The following is a 25,376-nucleotide window of genomic DNA, read 5'->3' as shown; positions in this document are numbered from 1 at the left end:
CCAGAGTATCTGCTTGTATAAATGCTTTTAAAAAAAAGCAAGTCCAAGGAGTAATGAAAAATCAATCAGCTTCCTAAGTATCCATTGTCTTGACAGATCTATTGTTACCTTTTGACTCGGTCGTTGTACATCTGTTTTTTTTCTAATCAACGCAACCCACTTCATAATGAACTGTTAATCTTTTTAATTCCAATGCCCAGGGCCTACAAAAATCTATCAAAATGTAATCAGCAGTTAAAAATGTGGCCAGATGTGTGTTCCACTGCAATGCCCCAGGAAACCATGACGCATGCAGAACGAGTTCTGGACCCTCCATGTCACATTTGCACTTTTTAACCAATAAAAAAAGGCTCATCCATGACTCAACATTTGATTTTCCATAATCGACAGAGGATGTCATATGCATAAAGTGGGCATCCTGTGCAAAACAAATGTGTAACTGTCCTGGATATTGACCTGCACTTTTCACCAGCACACTACACCTTCACGTACAACACTGACACTATTGACGAGGTCCTAGTACATAACAAGCGGGGATATAAACACAAACGTTCACACTTAACAACTTGGCTAGCTTTTCAACAGGCACATTTTAATCTGCTTACGCTAATCTTCTTAGTGACGCGATTGTTATTATATTGAATCCTTTGCAAACCAAAGAGTAGGCAAATGTAAAGGGATTTGGGAGAATGTAAAGCAAATATGGGTCCAAACCAGGAAACTGCACAGGGACAGATTGCAACGAAAACCCTAAACTGCCCAGCTGTCGTGAACGATGATGCTTGATAACAGTAACCGAAGCTCCCTGTTTTTAATCATGCTTGTGTTTTTAACTGTGCACAGGCTTGCCGTAGTGGATTTGCTGTGACATCTTCCCCTGCTGTGCTGAGTTATTGGGTCAGTTGTGATCCACCCCTGAGTAATCAGGTCTGTAACCCTTTCCTCGCTGACGCAGCGCAGCAGCACTCCTCAGTGTGAAGGGGTTACACTGATACCATCCGGCTAATCTCCTTATGTGATAACACCTCCCCCTGCACCTGATTACAGGCAATCCTGAAAATGGAGCAAAACTGCTTCGTAACACAAGGTCTTGCAAGGACATCCCTATGGAAACCCCATCATGGAATACATGCAATCCATCATTAAAATGTTGTAAATTATGTCACGGCCAAGCAAACCGTGCTGTGGATGTCCTTGGCCTCAATGGAGCTTCACCTCAGGCAGTGTTAGTTGTGTCCCAAAATGATCAACATCACTAACCCCCAAGGTTCCCATTTCTGTGTGTGTCAACAGGTGTAAACAGGTGTGCTGAAATGCTATCTGTTTGAAATTGTAATATATTTTTATTTTAAAAAAATCATTGCTCTCTCAGTGACTGCTATTAAATTAATCACTCAATAATCACTACTATTGTTTGGTTGGGAGGGACTTCTTATTTAAAGTACACGTAGCCTAGCAATATAATGTTTGTAAGGAAAACTGTCTACAAAGAGATGTGCAGCAATATTTAAATAATCACAAAATATTTCCAATATTTTAATTTTAACTTCAATTTTAATTCACTGTAGTGAGGTAATAATTACACATATTAAGTGTTTTATAAGTTTAAACAGTATTTTAGTTAATAACAAACAGGTCAATCATTCTGATGTTCAAACCATTTAAAATAATGAGCCTGGACTGGTGTTGCCTCCCTCCTGTAACCTCTGCCTGGCTGTCCATATTCACATTCTGACATTCTTACTATCACTTTTTAAATTATTATTATTATTATTATTATTATTATTTTATTATTATTATTATTATTATTGCAAATCAATATGTCAATGTTATTCATTTTGAACAAAGTACTGCTATTATTTCTTGAGAGCACCTCTCTCTCTGGAGTAATAATGGAATATATATAAAGAGAGCTCAATAGACCAACTCCTTTTAAATCTTTTTTTTTTTTACTGTGCAGTTTATTGATTTTATTTGGACTGACTTTGATTCTACCCCAGGTGCACATTTGCAGCAAATGTTAATTCAGATATGAGGGGGGGTATCTTCACTCATCCATTGCCAACCACACAGAGAGGTAAGGGGCTACCCAGAGATACATAAAGGCTACTCCCTGGTTCCCCAGTGCACTTTCACTCCTAATAGGCTATGGAGGCTTTTTATGGAGGGATTTTATTACATCAGACATAATATTCACATTTCAATGATCATCAAACTGCAAAAAAAAGGCTGCCACAAAATGTAATCTGTTTCAACGATGCTTTCTTATGTCACTGGGAAAGGTTTCAGCTTTCTTGATGTTTTCTGTTAATTAAAAAATCATAAGGATGTTCAAGGAGTGTAGTGCTGGGTGTTTTCTACAAAGAAATCGAAAGAGCTGGGAGGTTTCTTACCTGGGATATGTTTGGCCCATCCAATTATAACGACCAGCTCTCTGTCCGCCAGGTCACACAGGGTGGTGAGAGCCTTGATGTCACTCTCTGGCACTGTGGGGTCTGGCATGGCATAGATCTTCTCTGGCTCCGCCACCAACAGGTGAGAGACGATCTTTGTTACTAGAATAAAAAGAGTTTTTACTTTCAATACAGTGCAAATCAACCTGCACTGCAGCAATGCATGTCAACCATCTGAAGGCTCTTGAAGATGGATGTGCTGAATATTCTACGCACGGGGTGACAATCTGTACCTGATTTGTCTGAATGTATTCGCAGATTCCAAAGTCTGACAACATTTTTAGTTGATTAACATTCTGTTTAAATTATTTTTAGGTTAATGTATAATATTGATTTTAGACAGTCTATTTGCATGATAAAATGTTATTGCCTAAAGGTTTATATACATAATTGTTGGATCAACCAAGGAATAAATTGGAAGGAAACATTTGTTTTCTATTAAAAACAAACCAACAAACAAATGCAGTTGTCATTAGTGGTTTTAGATTCTGTTTTAATTCAGTCATTTTCTATGCTATGCTCTGGTGATTTGCAGGAAAATAACTACAATTAAACAGTGCCGTTGTTTTTTTTAAACAAAATTATTTACACAGCAAAGCCTGGTCATGCCAGAAATTCGTTTGAGTTTTTTGGCTTAGAAAAATCCCACCTTCTCTGCACCAATTAGAAAATGGATGTTTGTGGTCCGTGCTTACTGTTGAACCCACCAGAATCAGTAACTGTACAGATGCATGTACATACAGCAGCAGTCAATGTATTCACTTGAAAGAACAGGAACAGGAGAGTATTTACATGGTTTTTTTGCTGGGGGTGGCAGTGTCAGGCTCAGATAGGTGCTGTTTTCAGCATCCATCCTCCTCTTATACTTCTGTCGCCCTCCCCGAACACGATCCAGACGCACACCTGAAGGGAAAGCATCGACACATCAGCACACACTCACTGGCATTCACACCTACAGTGTACTAAAAGACCTAATTATCATTTAATTTAACTTACTGTAATGTACTGTTCCAGTAAATAAACCTGCACGTTTACATTTTGATGTTTACCTTACTGTAGGGTACTTAAAACACACAAAAAAAATTCTGCAGAAGAATTTTCTGCTTGACATGCACACATGATTTTTAAGATGATTTTTTTTTCAGCAAAAGATGAAACATAGAAGTCACACGTTCAGTGACTGAAAGAATTTATATAAAAGCAAATTTAGGGCATGATATGTGATGGATTCTGAAAGCATATGGTCGGTGAACAAAAAACAAAAAATGTCAACAGTACGAAATCTGCCCATTTGTGTAACATGCCTGGCTAGTCTATGACATGGCGAGTGCTGGCAGATTTCTAAACATATGAATATTTAACGTGGGGTCAACGATCCCACAGACCAGGACTAATTATTTCTCTTTTTAGGAAAGACAGACAGAATACTAATGAACTGGCAGGTACACAACATGCTACACACCCTGGTTTTGTAAAATCACAGTAGAGGAAGGCTGCTCAGTAGAACAATGTTTTTTTTAGTATCCTGCTTCCTACAGAGCTGCATGAATAATATTTATTTACACTATCCCTACTGCAACAATTCTAGCTCTTCTATTGAAATGTCTTCATTTTGACACAATCTATTATAACATGCAGAGTCCTTATCACCCAGGGACAGTGTTATAATGAGGTAGCCTGTATAACACTGGAAAATAAGGAAATGTCAGCCCTGTCCATAACAGATGTTATGTATTATCTAATGCAAGATAATACAATTTTTTTGTTTTATTATTATTGTGTGATAGATCAAGTGGCACTTTAAACTTGTTTTGCTATGATCCTGAGGGTGTGATTCTCACTTTCTCCTTTTTTTTTTTAAACTTTTTATTAACTTACAAGCAATTAACACAAAACATCTCAACTCCCTCATTCTGCTTCTCTGCTTTCTCTGTCAGTGAAGTGTTTGGTGTAGGAATAGATTTTATTTTATGTTAAAGACAGCTGTCTGTAGACAACAAAGACCTCATGCAACCACCAGCCTTGGCACTACCATTCACTCTTGAAAGGAAATCTTTGTATGATTTTTCTATATGCCTGAGAATCTTGCATACAATTGAGCAGGGGGAAATCAACACATCCTGTAGAACTGAAAATAGTCTTATGCAAAAAATAAATAAATAAATGATAATAGTAATAATTTCAGCATTATTACTTGTGATGCATAAAGAAAGTTAAACACAATTAAAATACTGTAGTAAAATCTTTATGATATAGAGAAGTGACCAAATGAAGCCAAATACAAATGATTCATGCATAATTGTATGTGAGTTCATTTGGGAAGCCTTTTATTGCTCAGCATTAGGATCTGTTTGTTTTTGTTTAGATTCTCCAGTCACCTAAACTGAAGGAAGGAAGGAAGGAAGGAAGGTAATACAGTATTTCCTCAAGAGAGGAGTCACCTGACTTTCCAGTTCAGTAAGACAGTGAACACTTTCCAGAAGTGCAATTTATCAGCATTTAGTTGCTACCGTATGATCCACATGTGGACTGGTCATGTTTGTGTTTGCTTGTATTGTTTTTGCAAGAGAAAGCTAACATCGTTATATGGATATAGATGCTCTGAACTGGCTGTCATACATGGCAATCAATCATTTTGTGCTATAAAAGCAGTTATTGTGGAAACACTTCAGCTGAACTGGATCCATTGAAAGTTCTGCAACAGGTTCAATAATACCAGTGTTTGGAATTGTAGTCAATTAACTGGGGAAGAACCATTACTGAAGGAGGTGTTTTCTTTTTAATGTACACCTGTCAAATCAGAATTCTGTTGACTGCACTTAATTAAATTATCAATACAAAGGTTGGCAACTGCCTTTCAACCTTTAATAAACTGCATAGAACACTGTTTTGAAAATATGTATTAGCGTTTGCCTTTGGCCACATTGGTTTTCAAGCTACAACCTGTACGCATGACTAGGCAACATAAACTGTATTACTTTCTATGAGTGGAATCATGATATTTCTGCTGCATATATACATTCTTTAATTCCCTCGGAACAGGAATCTGATTAGGGCTGTCTTTCAGTTTCCTGACACTGGCAGCCCACTAACCTAATTACCCATGATTCCCAGTGGGAGCTTATTCTTCCCAGCAAACGCTGGGAGATCATTACATGACTGTCAGGTCACAGTGGAATCATATTTCTTTAAACAACTTTTTTTCATTTTCTATAGATAATCACACAGACAGACAAAATATATAAGCAAGGATTGCAAATAGATGTTTCTTTACAGAAGGATCAATAATGCCCTTTAATTATTTTATCTCTTATGTCAGTTCTTTTCGATTATTCCCCATTCTTGTATTCATTTTATGTATACGCTTGCTGGAATCAGAAAGTGGAGTTTCTATCTATCTGTCTATCTATCTATCTCTATCTATCTATCTATCTATCTATCTATCTATCTATCTGTCTGCTGTCTGTCTGTCTGTCTGTCTGTCTGTCTGTCTGTCTGTCTGCCAATCTGTCTATCAGTCTATCTGTCTATCTATCTATCTACCTGCTCTTTTTCTACTTTTCTCATTGCTCCACTTACATACATATAGTGTAAACTGGCAAAGCTGCTATAATGTACTGTATAGCGCAGTACAACAGGAAGACAGCTGAAGCAGGGTTAGGGAGAGAAATTGACCAGGAAACTTCTCAAAGTGCTGAGACAAAAATTTAGTGCAGGCATAGATGTACGTGTTGGATTTTAGCTGATTCTTTACATAAAAGTTTATCATATCAATAAAGATTAGTGTGCATTGACCACCTGTTCAAAAACACATATAGATATATGCTATAGATACAGTAGATAGACAGATTGTAGTATATGACTCGGAAAGCATGCATCTGAGAGTATTTTCCTATGAGGGCTGCAGCAGGCTTTGGGAAGGGGACACTGCTGCTATTCCAAGTGTGCATGACCCTCCGAATCGCTTCCAGGAGTCAGATGGGTTAGGGGTGAGCCCAGATTAATCAACAAACATTTTTCTTTTTACAACCCCACACTGTGACACCGCGAAGAAAGCAACAGCAACGTTATCAAATATCGGCCTTCAAAGGAGCCCTGTTTGAGGAAGGATTTCAGCAGGCACGGGAAGTGTTTGTGCGGGGATTAGCGCAGCCCTGAGGGTTCTGCCTGCTGACCCGGGCTCCGCTTTCTCTCCAAAAACAATAATAATCCCCTCCGGAGCATACTCCTACAAAAGGGCCTGTCTTCACTCACTTTGTGTCTCAGCCAGGGGGTTAATTTTAGTCTCCTCACCTGTTCTGGGTGTCTCTTCCTAGGGAATGTGTCAGGATGGCTGGGATGGTTGGCAGTGCCATGGGGAGCTTAACAGGACCCTATTTTAGCTGGGAAAATCAGAAGGCTCTACCCAGAGGCATGGTCGTGCTCTCGTTTCAAGGCTGCCGCTGCTAAACCCTGTCAGCAATATTTCAAAGGGCCCCTGTTGCCGGCTCAGTAGGTCATAAGCCTATTGAAGCCATTTGTTTAATCGCAGGGTGTGAGAAAAAGGACCACTTTGCACCTGCTGCACCCAATGGGCACTGCAGAAAGCCAGACCTGTCAAGTCACCACCCCTTTTCCATCATGTAAGCATTGTTTTACAGTTAAATGTTTTACATAGCTAAAACAAAGGCATCCGGAAAACATACCCTAGATAAGCTGTTCTTCCATACTCCCACCAAACCATCACTTCAATCAGATTACAGTGCAGAGATAAAAGTGAGGCAGAACCAAACTTTCACAAGATTCCACAAATGGACACAGGAGGCTCAGAGAAAAACATTTCAAATATACTGATCTATATCAAAGCATTTTCCCATCGTAAAATGCGTGGTATTGCAAGGTAAGCAAGAGATTCTTGGAGATTCATATGGCTCTTTTGCATGCCGATTGTCTCATCCAAAGGGTTGTTCTGTCCAAGTTTCTAGCCAATAGATGTGCACTGTGTTTATTCAGATGAATGCAGAGTTCAACAGACTTCACTGCGTCTCTGTTTTGTGTGACTCTTTTCATACTGTAGCTGTTATTTCCTTTCTGTGTTGAAAGTATGTCCAGAGAGTCCCAGAACTCTGTTACTATAATTGCGAGTGCTGGGTCTCCCATTAGGAGTGATTTATTGTGAGAGTGAGGGGCTGTAATTCAGCAGCTCCACTAATCCCCCTTTTCGTGAGAACACGTGTTCACGCCTGTTGCAATTCTCTCACCTGTCTGACCGCAAAACAGACACAGGCTTCAGTATTGCAGGCCTGGGGGGAGGGGTTTGTAACAATAAAAGTAAAAGGCTTCTTAGTGGGTAAGAAAAAGCATGGGCTTGGGAGTTTCCTACAGACTATGGGCTACATATATCAAGGTCTCTAAGTGCAAAGGAGGCTATTGCTAATGTTAATGTTAATGTTACAAACTAGCCACGAGATAGCAGGAAGATGATGTGTTCCTAAAACACTTGTTTCTAGTTTCTAACATGAATTAGTTCATATTGCAGTTTGCCATTATTTCCTTGTTAGATTCTGACCCCTATACTCTATATCTGATGCATGTGTTACCAATAATGAAGTTACATATGCTAACAATCAAAATCCAATGAGATTTACAATTATCAGTCTGACTGAAACCTTAAAGGTTGTCGCTCATTATATATATATATATATATATATATATATAATATATATATATATATATATATACCTATTCACTTAGCATTTACTCCAGTGCAAATTCTGCCAAAATGCTAACATTACAGATCTTTAGATATTTATACACTATACTGAGTGATTATAAAATACACAGATTTTCTGTTCAATACTACCAACTTGTTTTTGCTATACTACAAATCAATGATTGAAACTGGCAGTGTGTTTCTTAAAAAAATATTGGCAACTTTGACGCATGGTTTGGGATTTATCACAGATAAAAGAAACTTGGTGATCCTAGCTTAGCCCTGGTTTGACAAAAAACAGCATGAACTCCCATGCTATAGGACCCTTTGGGAAAGCCATGAATTGCATTTTCACCAGAGCAAGTTAAATACTCTCATGCAGAGGCTAGGTCCTTTGGGACCATGGGAATCCCTACAAGAACCATTGAAGAACACCTGGTTAGAAACTCATGTCCGTGCTCTACCTGCCCTGCAGAAAGAGTGGTTGCATTGTACAAAAAGTGTTGGTAAGCATGCTGATCAACGCACAACATTTGTCATCTGATATGAAAAGAAGTTGAGAATAACAGGCTGAGTTTCCCATTTTTCACGCACAAGGCTCTGCCTCGGTTCAGTTCTGCTCACGTAAGCTCTCGAGAGCTAGCGGCTTCCAAACTCCCAAGACACTGCTCTGATCTCAGTCGATTGATCAGAAAGTAAACCCACCACCCCTGACATCTGATTCTTTTATTGATTGCTTCCTCTTTCTGTACTGGCTCGAAAGAGCCCTGTGTTTGATGCTCACAAGATTTTGCTTCTAAAATAGAATATACTGTTGATCTCTCTGCAGCTTTAGCTGCTGTCTGTGGACCCATCTTCTTTTAGACATGAAACCATGCAATTCCAGAGAAACACAGATTATGATGTTCAGTAAACTACAACTGCAATGAAAAGACACCTCCCTTGGCAGACATAGTATTTTGTCTTTGTGATTGTACAGGGCATCAGAAAGGCTCTTCTAAAGAACATAATTCAGTATTGTGTAAAAGTGTTTCATGGCAATAACTCTTTAAATATTATAATGTGACATAAATCAAAACAAAAGCATACAACTCTTTACCAATAAAACTGCCAAGTATCCTTTTTACATTATTGCACCTGTAATCGCACCAGATTTTGTATAAATTAATGATGGCATCAGGTCTTTTAAAGGGACCAGTTCATCAAATTGAAACAGGCCAGTTCTGATACAGCATGCTGAAATACAGACTTGATTTTTGGATGTAAAGGGATTAAACTGTAAACTTTTTTTTTTTTTTAATCCCAGCAACGCCATGCCAAGCCTGTTAATGTAATTCTCAAACTACCTGTTTGCTTTGGCATGATCTGCCTTGACTGAGAGAAAAATCAGCAAGTAAACACATAGAACAATGTGTTCCTTTGAACTGGCACTCACTGAAAGTAGTTTGCACAACACTTTGTGCAGAACAACACTTTCTAATTAAAAACAAATAAACAAACATGCCATTCCCCACAGTCAGATGTTTTCATGAAAAGTGATAAACGTTGGTTTGTATAAATTAAAAAAAAAAAAAAAAAAAAACTAACAGTGTTTCGGTGCTTCACGGAACTGGTGTTAAGTAGGCTGCCTATTTTATTGCCACACATGCCCGGTGACCTTTCCTCTGCAAGGAACTCGAATGATCTTTCTGCTTCTAGTGAGCAAGTACAGAATGTACAGTTTCCAAAACAATGAAAGAGTGAGTCCCATTTCTAACAACTGTGATAAAACATGGGAGCTGTCAGGAAGTCCCTTCTGCCCGCTATGGGTGTACATTTCTGTTTTGCAAAGAGAACAAAAAGTTCTCACTGGGGTTTTTTTTTTGGGGGGGGGGGGGTTTGATTAGCTCCTGGATTGGTTTTGATTTACACTTGCAGGACCTTGCTAATGTCATGTTTTATTTCACTTAAAAAAATATATTCAAGTTTAAAAGAGCACGTGGAGTGAAATGATTTTATCATATACCTAGACATATAATATATAACTGCGTTTTACAGGTGGTCAGACAGAGATCCAATAAAGCCCTAATTAAAGCAGACTAACTACTAAACAATTATGACGAAATACTATCAACTATGGCTTAAAAGAAATTTAACTCAAAGCATCTTTCAAGCTTTTTTGACAAAAAAAACAAACAAAAACTCTATACAATTACATACAGCTCTTGAATGTGGTTCTGTTGCATGATTTGTACCATATACATTACAGCTGAGCTTATACTAAGGTTCATGAATGATCATATCATCCATTTTGATCTGACACTCGTGAGTCATTTATGTCTTATTCCCTGGCCTTTTATTCCTCCAGGTAATATATTTGCATGAATATTTCATCACATAGTAATGTGATTACTTACTGATTCTACTACTGACTATTAGCATGTGGTATTCTTTATGGAGACCAGTGCAATTCAGGAAACCATGTGGATTGGTTTCTATAGATCTGAACAACTTTTAATACTTTTTAAGGTGCTGGTCCCCTGCATCTTAAAACCTAATATCAAGTAGAGTACAAACAAAAGTGTCAGACAAGTGTCATTGTCAATGAAACTGCTGGTGTAGGTTAAGTCACAACCCTGTCCTCTCTAGTGTTTGAATCTAGCAGTAGATCAGCACAGTTTAGCTGTCCCTGCTGAACTCAGCCGCCTGGTGGCCCCCCTTCAATCAGAACTCATGTGTACTGGTATGAAGCTATCTTAATGCCTGTCCACAGTACCTCACTTTAATGAGCCTTGTTATTGTAAGGCAATCCAATAATATTTAAGCAGTTGTACATCTTGAAGTCAGTTTCGTAATGGCAATAAAGTACTAGAGAGTGTGTATGGAGGAGGTGTAGCCTCTAAGGTCTTAAAAAAACACAGGTTTCACATTATTCATCATGTAGCTCAGCTAAGTCAGAAACAGTTAAATAAAAATGCCATTAATGTGCAGGCCCAGGTAAAGTAATTCCCTGAGTTACTGCAACACTGTGCTCTCAAGAGAGAGAGACACGGGAGAAACTGAGCTGAAAAAATCCATTGGCAGCATGTTTAATTGTCACTGAATTCCCAGTGGCCCGACTTTAAAAAACCATCCGCAGGAAGAGAGCAGAGATGTTCAGAAAACATTTACTGGATCAATATGCGTAGAGAGCTGAGACCCACTCAAGTGCACACTAAGGGACTCAGTTATTTTTTTCCAGTCGGAATACAGTTACACTTCTATTAGTCAGATGTAAGGATCGACCTATTCAGCATTTTTTTTTTGTCCCTACCAACTGCTCATTGTTTATGACTATCTCGTAGGAATAAAATCAGTTGTGTTTTTCCAAACAGTGGCCGACATTCCTCGTTCTTTGACAAGGCCTCATGAATGTGCCGTGATTTTTTAAAATGACATCACAATACTGTCAATGTAAACAGAACCTGGGATTGGAGATGAATCTTTCTGGTTACAGAAGCAAAGGTTATGAAATGCATTCCCATTGCTGTTCTGAGACCCTTTGACACAGAAATAACTGCCCTATATGTTAGACAAGGCTGTACTGTAAGTTACGTTGTAAGGTCCAAAACTTAGAATGTGTTATTCTGCACCTTCAGACCAAAGCTGACATTTACTTACACTATATATTAATGTTCGCTTCTGGTTCATCTGCTTTTGATTTAACTTTATACTATATATTAATGTCCATTTCTGGTTCCTCTACTTTTGATTTAAATTATATATCGGCTTATAAGAGCTGACATTTGTTACAGTTGTGCAGCGGGTCTAGCAAAATAAAAGCTGTCTGCAGAGCGCACAATATATTGTCTATACTCTAAGGGCAATGTTATTTTTTAACTTTATATTTTGGTTTTGTGCCATGTAAATAAAGTGTACAGGAAAACATTAAAAAAAGCATGTCATGCTAAAATAAAAGTTATGCTTACTCTAGAACAGCATTACAACACTAAGTAGTTTGTTCATATTATTTAGCAGGTGCTTTTATCTAAAGTGACTTAGAGGTGAACTATACATCACAACTGCTTCTGCAGTTACAATAGGACCTTGGTTTTAAGTATGGAGCACATGAAAGTTAAGTGACTTGCTCAGGGTCACACAGTGACTGGGATAGAATGTGGAACCTCTTGGTAACAAGCCCCTTTCTTTAAACACTGGACCACCAAGCCTCTTTGCTTCTTTCTTCACATACAGCATGCTGCCTGTTTCTCTCTTACCTTCCTTCAGCATCCCAACTTTAAGACACTTCATAAAGCGACAGGCCTGGCATGACTTGCGTCTCCGTTTTGTGATCTCACACTCATTTGTGGCTGGACAGCTGTATTCAATATTACCTAAAACAAGCAACAAACCATATATTACTGATAGGCTTCAACGTTGCACACAATCACCCCTCGTCATCACCATCATCTATATTTTATAGAGTTAATACAACACAACCCACTTTTTCACAGATTTCAAGCATAGCAAAATACCTTGGCAATTGGGAAATGCACTGAATTTTCAAGTTTAAAAATATGTTTTCTTCAAATGTATTAAAGTAAATGACCTGTAACACACATGAAGCTATACTTTATGTACATTCAGTAGTTTTCCTTACATACAACATTAAGTGTTGTACTGTAGTCTTTTCTGATTTTTGTAGTTCATATTTATTCACACGCATATTCAAACACACAATTTCTCTCATAAAACCAATCTGTCTTTATTTAATTTTTGTTGCTTTTTGATATGACTCTTTAACCAGCTGGATTAATGCTTATTTATAAAAATGTACAGTGATGCTTGTGAAGACATATGAAGCATATTCATATTCATGGCAAGTAGAAAAATGACAATGAATATGACCTTTTAGAATTTTTGATTTCATGCACATCTTTTGGAATCCCATGACCAATGCAATTTTCTGGTACACACAGTGCAAAAAACGTCTGATTCAGTTCCAGTTTACACCTGCAAAATTTAACAACCTGCTGTGTTGTCATTTATTCAAGTTGTCATGGGATTTTTTTGTGTTGTTTGATTTAATGCATGTTATAAGGCAGACTTTTTTTTAAACTAGGAAACTAGATCAGGACAGTAGGAAATGATACTAAACAATTTCAGCTTTTAAAAACAAGGGACATTTTAAACCTGCTTGGGCTGAAAACAGCAACATGTCCCAGCCCAACCTCCAACCCCCCCCCCCCCCCCCCCCCAGCTAAGAAAGACTAGCTGAGCCTATGTATCTCCTGGGAAAATAAAATCTAAGTGGAAGGAAAAGTTCATGCTTATGCAAGAAAGGAATGAAAAGAGAGATGTACAATAGCAGTCAGTGCATGCTGTTTCTGTACTGGAAACGTGTGATCCATTGACCATTCAAAGAACCCACAAAGACACAAAATAAAAATCAGAAAACTAAAAAATAGAAATACTGGAAAGTGAAGTAAGCACAATGGAGACTGAGATGAAAAACAAAAGTAAACACGTCAAGCCCAATATTTTTAATGATTAAAAAAAGTGAAATATTATATTAAAGTACTTTTCAACATTATACACAAAAGTAATTTAAATATTTAAATAATAATTTAATGTCCATATTTGTGGACCCAGGCCTTGATGTTGAAATACACTATTGCAGAGTAGTATTCTGTATCACATACATATTGTTAATACAAGGGGGATAATAAAACTAAACACAGATTAATGTGTCTTTTGCCTGCAATACCATGCAGTAACATTTCCATGTGTAGCCCCATCATCAGACATGTTTTTCTTTTTACAATGCATCTTAACATTCTCGTTGGTCACACACAGGAAGCACATCTACAAAAACTAGACAGATCTTCTTTCCACAGAATCAAAGTTTCAATTCTGGAGAGGTGCTGAGGAGGCAGCGTAAGAGATAAAAACAGAGCATTCCAAACTGGCGAATCCCATTTCACTGATTGTAATACCGTATGTCCAGTATTCATTTCTTATGCAATTTGAGTCACACTCGCCACAACATTGTGAGCTCCTGTGGCACGCTCCTGAAAGAGTGCGGGGCACTCTCAAGACCTCAAAGCAAATGTTATCTTCAGCATGTTTCCACTCTCCCTCAGCTCTGGGGATAAATCTCACTAGGATAACAGGAAAGGGTTCCAAAGTATTTTTTGTAGTTTTATTGGATTTACAAATAAAATAATTACAAAGCCATCATCAGCTCCCATTTATACAAATTCAAACATTATTTTACAAAAAACCCCCAACAAAAACCAGATGATTTTAAAATGTGTATGCGCTACATTAACTTTTAAAAAAACAATTTTCAATATACATTTTTCTGTGGAAGATGTGGGATTCTTAATTACTTATTTGGGCAACAGAAATATCAGTGTTTTGTTTCAGAAATGTAGACAATAGGATATGCTGCTGCGCCATCACCAGGCTTGCTGTAGGGGAACAGAAGAAGCTGCCAGTACACTTGTGACCATGTCGATGGTGTCAATGCCATGTGGTGGGCATGGTTCATTGCCAGGAGAGCTGGCAAGACAAGAGAAGGTCAGATGCACAAGAAATGGGCTGCGGGCCTTTGCCAATCTGTTGTTGAAACTAGAAGCAGACAGCGGGCACCTGATGGAGGTTTAGAAAGTGGTGGGTGAGAATAACCCCCGAGGAGTCAGCTGTCCTGGAAAACAAGCATTCAAGTTCTTCACATATGTAAACCTTCTATATTATACTATAATATATGGTTCTGCCAAAATTGATTCCCCTCTCCGCACCCTCAATATGTTAATAAATGCTATTGCAGATCTTGGCTATGGTGGTGTACGCTGCATCATGTTCACCACCTTGGCACAGGTGTGCAAGTCATTGTGCTTTTGATTTATATTTCCTGGTCTTAGCATTCATTGAGAATTCTCAGGCTCTGTTGTGCTCTGAGACAATTAATGTAAGCAGATTACTGCAGTGGCATGTCCTCTTATGTCTTGAAGTCTGAACAAACAGGACCATGTACAAGTACATAATGTGGGTCATACTGTTTGGATGTTTTCATTGAATCCAAAAGAGTCTGCTAATGAAAAAGTAACTTTACACAGCGAGCCCAGGAATCTTTTTTGTGACAGTCTGGTAAAGTTCCCTAACAATGTATGGATGGAAGCTAAATCATACTTACTGTGATTTAAAAAATCAAACCAAACAAACATTGATGTGAATGTATTGTCATTAGCAGCAGAAAAAGAAGCTGCTTTAGATTTAATTAAAATGGGTAACACTGGTGCTATCCACCGTGTGTAATCTTTCTTATCACATTTACATCAATCACTTTGTTTCCTTCACTGATTATGGATTGCAGATTGAATATCCTAATGGGAAACATGTTGATAAAGCCATTAGATCTTGTATAGATACAAAAACACACATTAGAAAATGTGGAAAGAATTAAGATTTGGGGACATCGATTTTGGTGATTAAGTAGGAGCTAAATAACAAGAATTGGCAAATGTGTCTTCCTAGTGAGTCAGGAGGCTTGAATGGTTCAATTCTGATCATCAACGCACAGCTCAGTGTATGTTGGAGCAGCTTATATTTTATATTGAATCTTGTATTAAACTATTTAACAACACATCAAACTTTGGTAAAACAATCTTGTAATTCCCAAGCCTCCCTATATCCTGATTACAAATAGTAACACATGTATGTTTATATTTAACAGCTCGGACATTTCATTTCTGCTCTAACAGATTATAATTGGAGGTATTTCCAAGATCTCTTGGATTTCCTGCTAATCTCCGGGAATGACGAGTTCTCGCATCACAATGTGTTCAATACATTACGTTTATTTACAGAAGCTGTTAAATAAATTTTTATAAATTTCCTGGCGCTATACAAATGTAATGCTGGTGCTCTTGTTGTTCAATTGCAATGGATCAGAATTCAATTTCAGCTGGGCTTCAAACCCTTCTGCACAGACAGGGGCTGAACCGCTGATCGACCAATCCACTGAGAGTCTGTATCACTTGCTAATAAAGGATCATCTGGACTCAGGTTATAAATCCTACATGGCTTAGACAATAGAGTTCTTCTCTATCAAATGCCATTTCCATAGCTTTATCCATTTAATAGGAATACTCAAGCAATAGTTATTTGAATTTCCCAAGGAGCAGTCCACCAGTTACTGTGTAGGCAGGAGCACTTCAAGAATCATTTTAATATCACCCCTTTTTTTTTACAGGTGAAATGGTTATAACAACCAAGAATAAATGGTGCTGGAGAACACAATACCATGTTTATATTTCTAAGGTTACATATTAAACCAATAAAAGATTTGTATGTGTCCCAATTTATTTTATGGGTTTGCAGGACCAGTGCCAGGGAGAGTGGGTTCTCGTAAGTAAATTACAGTAGAATGACAGGTATCTCATCAAAATTTAAACAGACTTTTACAGGATTACTGTCAATGGCTATTACTTCAAATGACAAAAATTATGTGTACGGTTTACTTTTTTAAACCAATTTTACACCTGTGTTTAAAAATCAGGACAAAAATGGACTGCAGTTGAGGAAAAAAAAAATACTGCTCAATAGCAGGTGATTGGTAGCGCACAAGAGGTGAAGAATGAAGGTGTAATTTTAGGTAAATGAACTTGACTTGGTTTAAGGATGGATGATGATAATGCGGGACGTTAATTTGTAATTAACAAATGGAACTATCTAGGGTGTACGCCAGAGACTATGGGTTTTGTCAGACAGATAGGTGATATTCTGTATAAGAATGTACTGCTTGTCACAGTTAAAGGAGAAACATTCAATGGGTCGCGTCCTGGACAAAATGCTCAGAGGAAATCATTCCTGGAACTGACTTCACCACATAGGATTTTCTCTCCCCATTCAGAACAATTAGTTTGGTCTGAACGTATGCCTACAGTACACGTTGTCACACTTGGTTGTCTGTCATGGCTTTGGAAAATACACCTCAAATTAGGCTGTACCTACCTGTTTAGTGGTGGTGAGTACACGTCATATCAAGCTTTCTTTTATGGAATATTTTTATTTGGGACTTGGATTTGCATAGGTGCCTGCCATGGCTTTGACAGTAAAGGAATTGCTTTACTTCCTGTCATCTTTCCAATGCCAACACCACATTCAGAGGTACAGTAACTTCTATCTATAAAACACTAGAGGGCATGTTGGGTAAAAGCACATTACTAGATGATGGACACAGCAGACAGCTGAAGCCTTTTTAGTGCATTTCTAAATATATTTATAATTATGTAGTTTACATATCTGTAAAATCAAATGAATAATACTGTTTAAAGCAATGTGGACAGTTAAGTACTATAATACTGGTGTCCCAAATGACAGGTTTGTTAATATAAATATATTAAATTGAATTTAAGTTAATTTATCCCTGTCATAAAATTTGTCAACTACCAAACACATACTAGCACCATACTGTACCTTCATCTGTACAGTACTTTTTGTGTGCGTGCGTGTGTGCGTGCGTATGTGTGTGTGTTTTGCAAAATACGATTCGCTGATGCATCCTATTAAAGTTCCATTCGTGTGTCATCCGTCCAACTTATATTTGATTTGAACAACAAGAAATATTCTCTCACACTACCTCTCTTGTACTGCAGACATTTTAACTCATTACAAGAATCTGAAATATCTAAGTTGCTGAAGTGGTACTTCTTTCTTAATAAAAGAAAAAAAAACTCTCTTCTTTTAAAACTAAAAGACTGGATTGACCCTCCTCTTCTTCTCATTTACATTAAGCAGATTGTAATGTGGTTGGCTTTGCATAAAAGAACAAGCAGTGAATGGCACATTTTACTAAGGTTCTGTTCAAGGCTAATTGATTAAAATTAAGTCACAAATTAAAACTAACCTTTTTATTTTGTTCTCATTAAAAAAGTCGTCTGGCATTCAGAGATCTCATTAGCCTAATTATTATTTTATTAGTCAGATCGCATCCAGTATTAAGTTTCCAGTTAGATGTAAATTGTAAGACTCTCTACTCCATTCTTTAATTTTGGTATTCTGTTAAAAGCAATTTTTTATTTTATTATGACTTTCCTCCCCCAAATTATCCCTCGTCTTCTTCCGGGCTCCTGCCCAGTTCTGATTAATATTCTATTAAGACCTTTCCTTGGAAAGACTCAGCCCAGTCCCTCTCCAATCTAAAAAAGACTTATTTTTCTCCTGAAATTATAGCAAGACACGTGCTTGAGTTTCTAATTGGCAGCCTTCTCCCTCGAGACAGCCCCCTCCTTTTTTTTCTAATGAAAAGTCTCGTCCTTAATTACACTTTGCAAACGCTGATTGTTATTGACAAAACTCCTGTGGCTCGGACAAACGACGGAAGATTAGTCCCATTACACTTACAGGAGGCACAATGAGAGAGAAAATAAAACAGGGATTTCGAATCGACAATGCAGTGTGAGAAAAAAGTATTCGCTCAATTTTCCTTTCATGGTTCTGCGCTTAAGTGTGCAGGAGCTCACTCTGCTGTAGTTTGGTGTGAAGCTTACTTTAGTTGTAAATATCTGTTTTTTTATGCACGGTTTACAGTACATGTTTTCAGAAAAGGAATATATCTCTGTTTTAAATGTATTATTCAAGTGAATGTGTTTTTTGTCAATATCTGATTTGTCAGCAAGCAGCAGAGGTAGTATAAATAGGTTTCATTTGTCTACATACATAGGGCAAACAATAGCTATGATTAATCCAAAGTAAATGGATGTGGGTTTAAAACCTAATAAATATAGATGTAAGTCAGTGTGTGGGAGCAGACCTACAGAAGAACACTTTGTTATCAAAAGTAAAATGCTATACTTGAATGAATATGTTCTCTTGAATTAAAGGCTAAACAAAAGAAAAGTTAAGTGTTCAAGGTTAAAGAAAATAACCTTCAGTTCTTAACTTGTACACATTATTACATAACAAATCAAGATATTGGTACTGTACATACTATACTGTTTCAAGATAATTTAACACTTCCAGTTCTTACAGTGTCTATAAGCCGGTACACCTCATGCAAGTCAGGCTTACCTCCATGCATAATACATTATCCATTCGCTGATAGGGGGGTTGGCAGAAATCATTTGAAATGGGCAGTATATACCAAGCTTGTCTACCAAAAAGATCTGCCATAGAGCTAAAGCAGCAGCTCAACTAGCTCCTCTTCTTATTAAACTTCAAATCACTTCAAAATACTTAATGACAAATAAATACATTTAAAAAAAAATGTGTAAAAGTTGTGGTCTGTGTGTTTTTCTGAAAGACAAAATAGAAATACCTTGTATTGTCCTTTTAAAAAAGGCTTTGCAGGCCTCACAAGAGGCCACGCCATAGTGATACCCAGATGCAATATCTCCACAGACGAGGCAGAGTCTCTTGGGAATGGAGTTCAACATGTACTCGCACTTAGTGGAAGAGTCCTCCATGATGGTGCTGGAGCAGTCATCATAGCGCTTGCGGCAGGCCCCGCCCCCTAGCCCCGTAGCAGTGAACATGGGCGGTGAGTCAAGGCCGTTGGAGTGACCGTTCATGACGATGCCATATCCCCCGCTGGCGTCAGAGGAGCCGCTGGGACTGTGGTGGCTGACCGTGTCGATGACGGATGAAGGACTGGACGGTTCTGTTTTGATGTATGACCCGCAGCTTGAGGTCAAGTGTCGGTCATCAGCGGCCATTCTGTTAAGCAGCCTGCAAATTTGATTACAAAAAAAAAACACAAAAAAAAAATATATAATTACTGTAGAGAAACATGCACTCTATACAATGAAAACATAAGCCCTGCAGCCTTTCCAGATGCAACATATAAAGCATTTAAAGGGCCTCTCACAAAAAGGCTACACTGAGTTCTCGCTTTTCTTTATTGTAATGTTTTATGAATGTTAAAACTAACACGACTTTCCACCTGCTGTCAGTTTTAGAAATCAACATGGTTTGCCTCCTGTCTTTGTCAGTGGTGTACAGAGTGCCACTTCACACTGAGGAAACGGCAGGGAAGTGTTTCAACTGCAGTAGACTGTGGTTAACCTTTCTGTAGTCTAACATGGTAGTCTTTCATTAGTGTCCACTCAGTGGAAACACACCATGGCAAATGTCAAGGAGTACAGCCTGAGAAATACAACGTGTGATTGCCGCAGCTTGTGATGTGCAACTTCATTTTTAACAAGTAGAAATCCTGGCTTTCCCATATTAGTTATCATTCCCAAAAAATGTATAAACACAAAAAAAAAGTGGACCAAGTGTACTTCAGTGTTAATATGTGAAGATGTACTCTGATAGGAAGACTGCCAAATTGAAACATGAAAATATTTAAACATACATTTCCACCAGAGAAATATACTCAGATTTTAGCTTCCTTTGGCATTTTTAATGACTTTTTGTTAAATGAACGCGGAACAGAGGTCCATGTTATGATAAGTGGAGTAAAAGGCTTTGTGGTTTAGATGCTGTGCCTTTAATGTCACACTCTTGCTGTACCGTACGAGACTTCAGTTTGTAGAATCAAAGTACTAATAACCTCCCAGACTGAAGCTGCATCGTGACAGCCTATCAGAACTGATAGTTCTGGGATTTGGGATTTGTGAGACAATTACAGAGTGACAAGAAGGTAACACCTTGAAAGTCAAACACTCGCCCACAGCCGTCGCCAAACCAGGAGACACTGAAGGACTTTGAGAAGTGACTCCTCGTGTTCTCCCATTCCACTGTGATTTAATTGTCTGTCTGGGTGATGGTGGGTTCACACTAACACAGGCCTGGAGGTCAGTAGGCCAACGTAATTAACACGGACGGGGTCATCGCGTCACACTAAATCACATTCTCGGGTGTCACTCTTAGCGTTCATGTATATTCATTGGAGCTCTAAATATCTCTTGTGGAGCAGGGTTTCCAGAAGAATGATCTTGGTCCATACTGTTTAATAGAAGATTGCAGGATGGTCAAATCCTAATAAACTATTAAGTTTTTCACAAGCTGATAGCCTAAGCTTTGCATGTACATTAACATAAGACTGGATTATTCATTTTTTAATGCATAACTTATTTCCTTTAAAAGATATTAGTTTTATTAAAAAAAACATTCGCTTCTACAACATGTGTACTCCTGCTGATCCTCTCCTATGGAAAGGGCACTAATCCAACGATGGCCTAATTGTTCAGCATGCAACTGAATACTTCCCTGAGCTGTACTGCTAACTCTGTTTATCGACAAAGAAATATATATATATTTTTTTGTTTCTCTTTACCAATCAAGGTTCATGTTGAGTGGTCAGAGTACAAAGCATAATGCGCAGTTCAGTTTTAATCTGATTCCACCTGGCCCCTGTAACCACACTTCCCTGCCCGAATAATATCCTGCTCATACTGCTGTGACTGAGATTAGACAGCCTAATGCTCTTCCAAACTGCCCCTCAGTTTTTCTGAGTGGAAATATTGGAGAGGCTGTGGATCCGAGAGATACTACGCTGGAGAGCGTAAGCTTTAAATAAAAAATATAGCATAATATAACAGACACAGCTTTTTGTACCTGCAGAAATAAAAGCAGAGTTCTCCATTAATACTTATTTGGCTAACCCTGATAACTCTTACTAAAATAGTGTGTGTGGGGGGGGAGGGGGGTTTATTATTTAAAAGATATTAGCCAAAGGGGTTAATATCATCTGATGCTGGGAACTGACGACTTCAGATTTATTATGAAGTGGGTTCTTGATGATGAAAAAAATGCATTGCCTCTGTTCCAGTGAGACCCACTTTAATCTCCTGTGCTGGGGACGCCCCTAATAGAGGGCTCTATTCATTTGTCTGTCGCTTAATACTGAAAGGAGACAGAACAGACCTCTTTATTATCAAACGCACTATATATGTAAAGCTGACAAAGATTTATGATTCCAAGGCTTGCAAAGCAGAAAGGAGAAACATAAATGGGAATGGAGTCCGAATGGGAGAGGAAGCGTGTTGTTTGTGCATGCTCATCTGGACTGTGCCCTGATCGATACTCTGGTCAGCCTCGAGATGGTGCCGGATTACCACAGGGGGACCTGGTTGTGCAAAGCCCTGACAATTAAGTTATTCCATCTCCAACAAGGAGTAAATTTAGCTCCTCCAGCTACGTCACCGTGTCTTTATAAAGCAATGATGTCATTCAGCGCCTCAACATGAGACCCGTTTCAAACTGCCTACAAGATAGCGCTGTTGTTGCCAGAATCCTGATCGATTGATCTTTTCTTAATAAAGGCATTCGGCTGCCTATTCTTAGTGCAATATTAATACGCTTGGAAGGTTTCAAGCCTCATATTTTATCATAACACGGGTTAAGTGTCCCATACCCTTATTAAATAGATGATGTATAGGTTGGATAACACTCAACATTTTTTAAATGTATTTGTTCACCTGAAAGCGTTTTTTTTTTCTTTTTTTTCTTTTTTTTCTAGTATTACTGTAGAACATTCTGATTATTCATAATCTAAATTGGATGTTTTCTCTCATGTGTGGACTTTGTGTTTATATTGGAAACCACAGAAACAGTTTAAATATCCCTGCCTAAGTAATCAAAGGGATTAAAGTATACAATGTCATTACTGGACTGGATACAACATTTCTTTTAGTGGTGTATTCGATAATTGGCATTTTTTTGCACATGAAGTAATGCAAATTGGGAAGACAGGTTGGTCCAAAAAACAAAGTAAGATTCTATATAAGATGCACGTTTAGGGGCCATCTTTTAATTGTATTATTTACTGAAAGGTTATGGTTTCAGACCAGTCAGTAAAGAGCCTACTTTTATAAATGAGCTCATTTCTTATGGTGAACTGGTAGTAATACTTGATTCAAGATTACCAGAGAGAAGTGTACTTACAATGTATGTTCAGTATGTTTATGAAAGACTTTTCCATGATCCTGTACATTGTCAAAGTGATTTCTTAGTTAAATTGAAAGTAATCATGTTTTTAGAGTTATTATTACTGCAGGTAAATCGATAGTGTTTTAAAGGGCTAGTTCTGGGGTGTATTTAGCAGTTCAAGAAACATTATTTTTAGGGGTTAAGCCCATTGTATGAGGTCCAGCGTAAATCACGGGTTGACTTGGTATACAGCAGGACAGAGCCATGGAGTCATGCATGAAATTAGTTCATTAATCTTCCTCTGATAGGCTGTCCTTGTTTAGGGAAACTCTATCTGCTTTAAACAAAGGGCCCATCCTGCCCAAATCATAAATTATATTGTTCATCAGCAAAAAGGGGAGATTGTGGCGTTGCAAAAAAAAGTAAAAATGAAACTAAAATATAGAAAGATAATAAAAAGGCCAATGCTGCAGCAATTAACCCTATTAATTGAATGTTGTGTTATGAATTTCAGATAGATGGCATGCAAATAAAGTACCCAGTGTACAGGCCTACAGATATACCATAAAGCAAATAATGAATATACAAACTACGTTATTCTTTTTGAAAAAAAAAAAATGTATACACACTTATAGTGAGTCACTCTAAAGCTTTTGTAGTAATGTTTGGTTTCAGCTTAAACTATTAATTGATTTAAAATTGCAGTTTGTAAAAAAACAAAAACAAAAACAAAACATAAATCTGAGATTTAAAAAAATACTTTTTAAACACAACTTTATTTATACACTCTGGCTGGGCCATAGGGCGAGTAAAAAGAATGAATCTCTTCCATGTTAAAACGCAGGCATCGCATTTGAAGTGAATTGCTGTTAAGACAGACGGAAATGCAGTCAGTATTACTGCACTTCAGTAAGGTTCTGCTTCTTGTTGATAAGCCCCCAGTAGTTCTACATCATGTTAAAGTGCACTGTTACATGATTGATGTTTTGCAGCCTTGCAGTATTGATATTAGACGTTAGGTCTGGTTTATTAAAATAATCGCAGAGGACAGTTGAGTAATGATAACCGTCTTATAAAATGTTAATTAAATTCCATTGAGTATGTATTGTTTTCTTTACTTTGAATTGTCACTGTAACAGAGAACTGCTCACTCCACTCAAATTCAATTGGCTTTTGAAAATTATTTTATAATGAATAAGTGCATGCATGAAATACACATGTGCTTGTCATCTCTATGCTATTTTATACTAATAATAATAATAATAATAATAATAATATAATAATAATAATAATAATGGTTGCTTATTCAAGTGGCCTCTTTCATTCATTTGAATTGAAAAAGTAAAATCTGTTGTGGTTTACTTGCAGTTATAAGCAGGTGCCGACTCGGTTCAGGACACTGAACAGCAGATTTTTGACAAATCTACCACAGCACCTGTGACTGTGTACCGCTTGTCATAGACTTGAAATAACCTGCAGAATACCTGGTAAAGCAGATTGTTCTTTGGGCCTCTGTAGCTGAGCAGCGACCAAGTAGCATAATCCACTACAAGGCTGAAGGGTATCTTAAAGTTATAGGGCAACAGCATCGTTTATGTTTTTTTTTTTTTTTGATCTGGTTGCCTCTTCCACTTAGAATTGCAATGTTTCAGACAATAGAAGTTTGGGTATCTACATTCCAGAACTATGACAACTGATTCTTTAAGTGCTTAATGAGGTGCAGATTGAATAGAATGCAAAAGCAAAAAAAGAGAAGTCAAAATTGATGGTTGAAAATAGAATAAAAGGAAATGTCAAGAAGCATTCTCTTTCCCCATCTGAGAGCCTGTGCGATGACATCTCTGACTGCTGGGGCAGTCTCAGATATAACTCAGGTGGTCGTCTGGGCTGAGCTTGTCAACCCCGCTGTGCTCGGGGTCAAGGAAGAAGGACAGTAATAGCAATGCTAGCATGACTCACACCCTTCAAAGGCTATGTCCCAATGTAGATCTTTCACATTTGAACCCTTTCTCTTCCATCTCGCCCCTCTCCTCTCCCATAAATAGCGATAGTAATAAAAACTCCAGTGGACCTGAGTGATTTATAACCCAGCGTACAGCACAACTCGATTCAGGATTAATTAAACTGTGGGGAAATTGTTGAAATTAATGGGTCTCCTTCAAGGGGCAATCCACACATACATCTCTCTCTTGGCATCCGCATGACTCGTGAGATTTTCCTTTTTTTTTTTTTTGCAAATATTTTGTTGTGATTGTTGTTTATATTGTGATGGTCAAAAATAATACGCTGATGATTTAAATTAATAAATAAATACAAATGAATGTATTTGTATGTGTAAATATAGACTGCTTACTTTTAGAAAGACAAACTAAAATAAACGCCAGTGTTTTAAA

The 25,376-nt window shown here is 37.7% G+C and overlaps 1 protein-coding gene across 1 annotated transcript in view; it reads right to left on the bottom strand.

The window, feature by feature from the left end:
- LOC121329494 (steroid hormone receptor ERR2-like) overlaps positions 1–25,376 on the bottom strand; it is a 50,400-nt gene that overhangs the window by 15,645 nt on the left and 9,379 nt on the right. Inside the window, exons 2-5 of the mRNA XM_041275076.1 lie at positions 19,427–19,836; positions 12,381–12,497; positions 3,246–3,356; positions 2,394–2,555 (exon numbers count right to left, since the gene is read on the bottom strand). Coding sequence (XP_041131010.1) covers positions 2,394–2,555; positions 3,246–3,356; positions 12,381–12,497; positions 19,427–19,836 — 800 coding nt within the window. The remainder of the gene's footprint in view (positions 1–2,393; positions 2,556–3,245; positions 3,357–12,380; positions 12,498–19,426; positions 19,837–25,376) is intronic.

This window comes from Polyodon spathula, chromosome 17 (genome assembly GCF_017654505.1).
Source record: "Polyodon spathula isolate WHYD16114869_AA chromosome 17, ASM1765450v1, whole genome shotgun sequence".
Taxonomy (NCBI): Eukaryota; Metazoa; Chordata; class Actinopteri; order Acipenseriformes; family Polyodontidae; genus Polyodon; species Polyodon spathula.
This window is presented reverse-complemented; position numbering and strand designations above follow the sequence as displayed.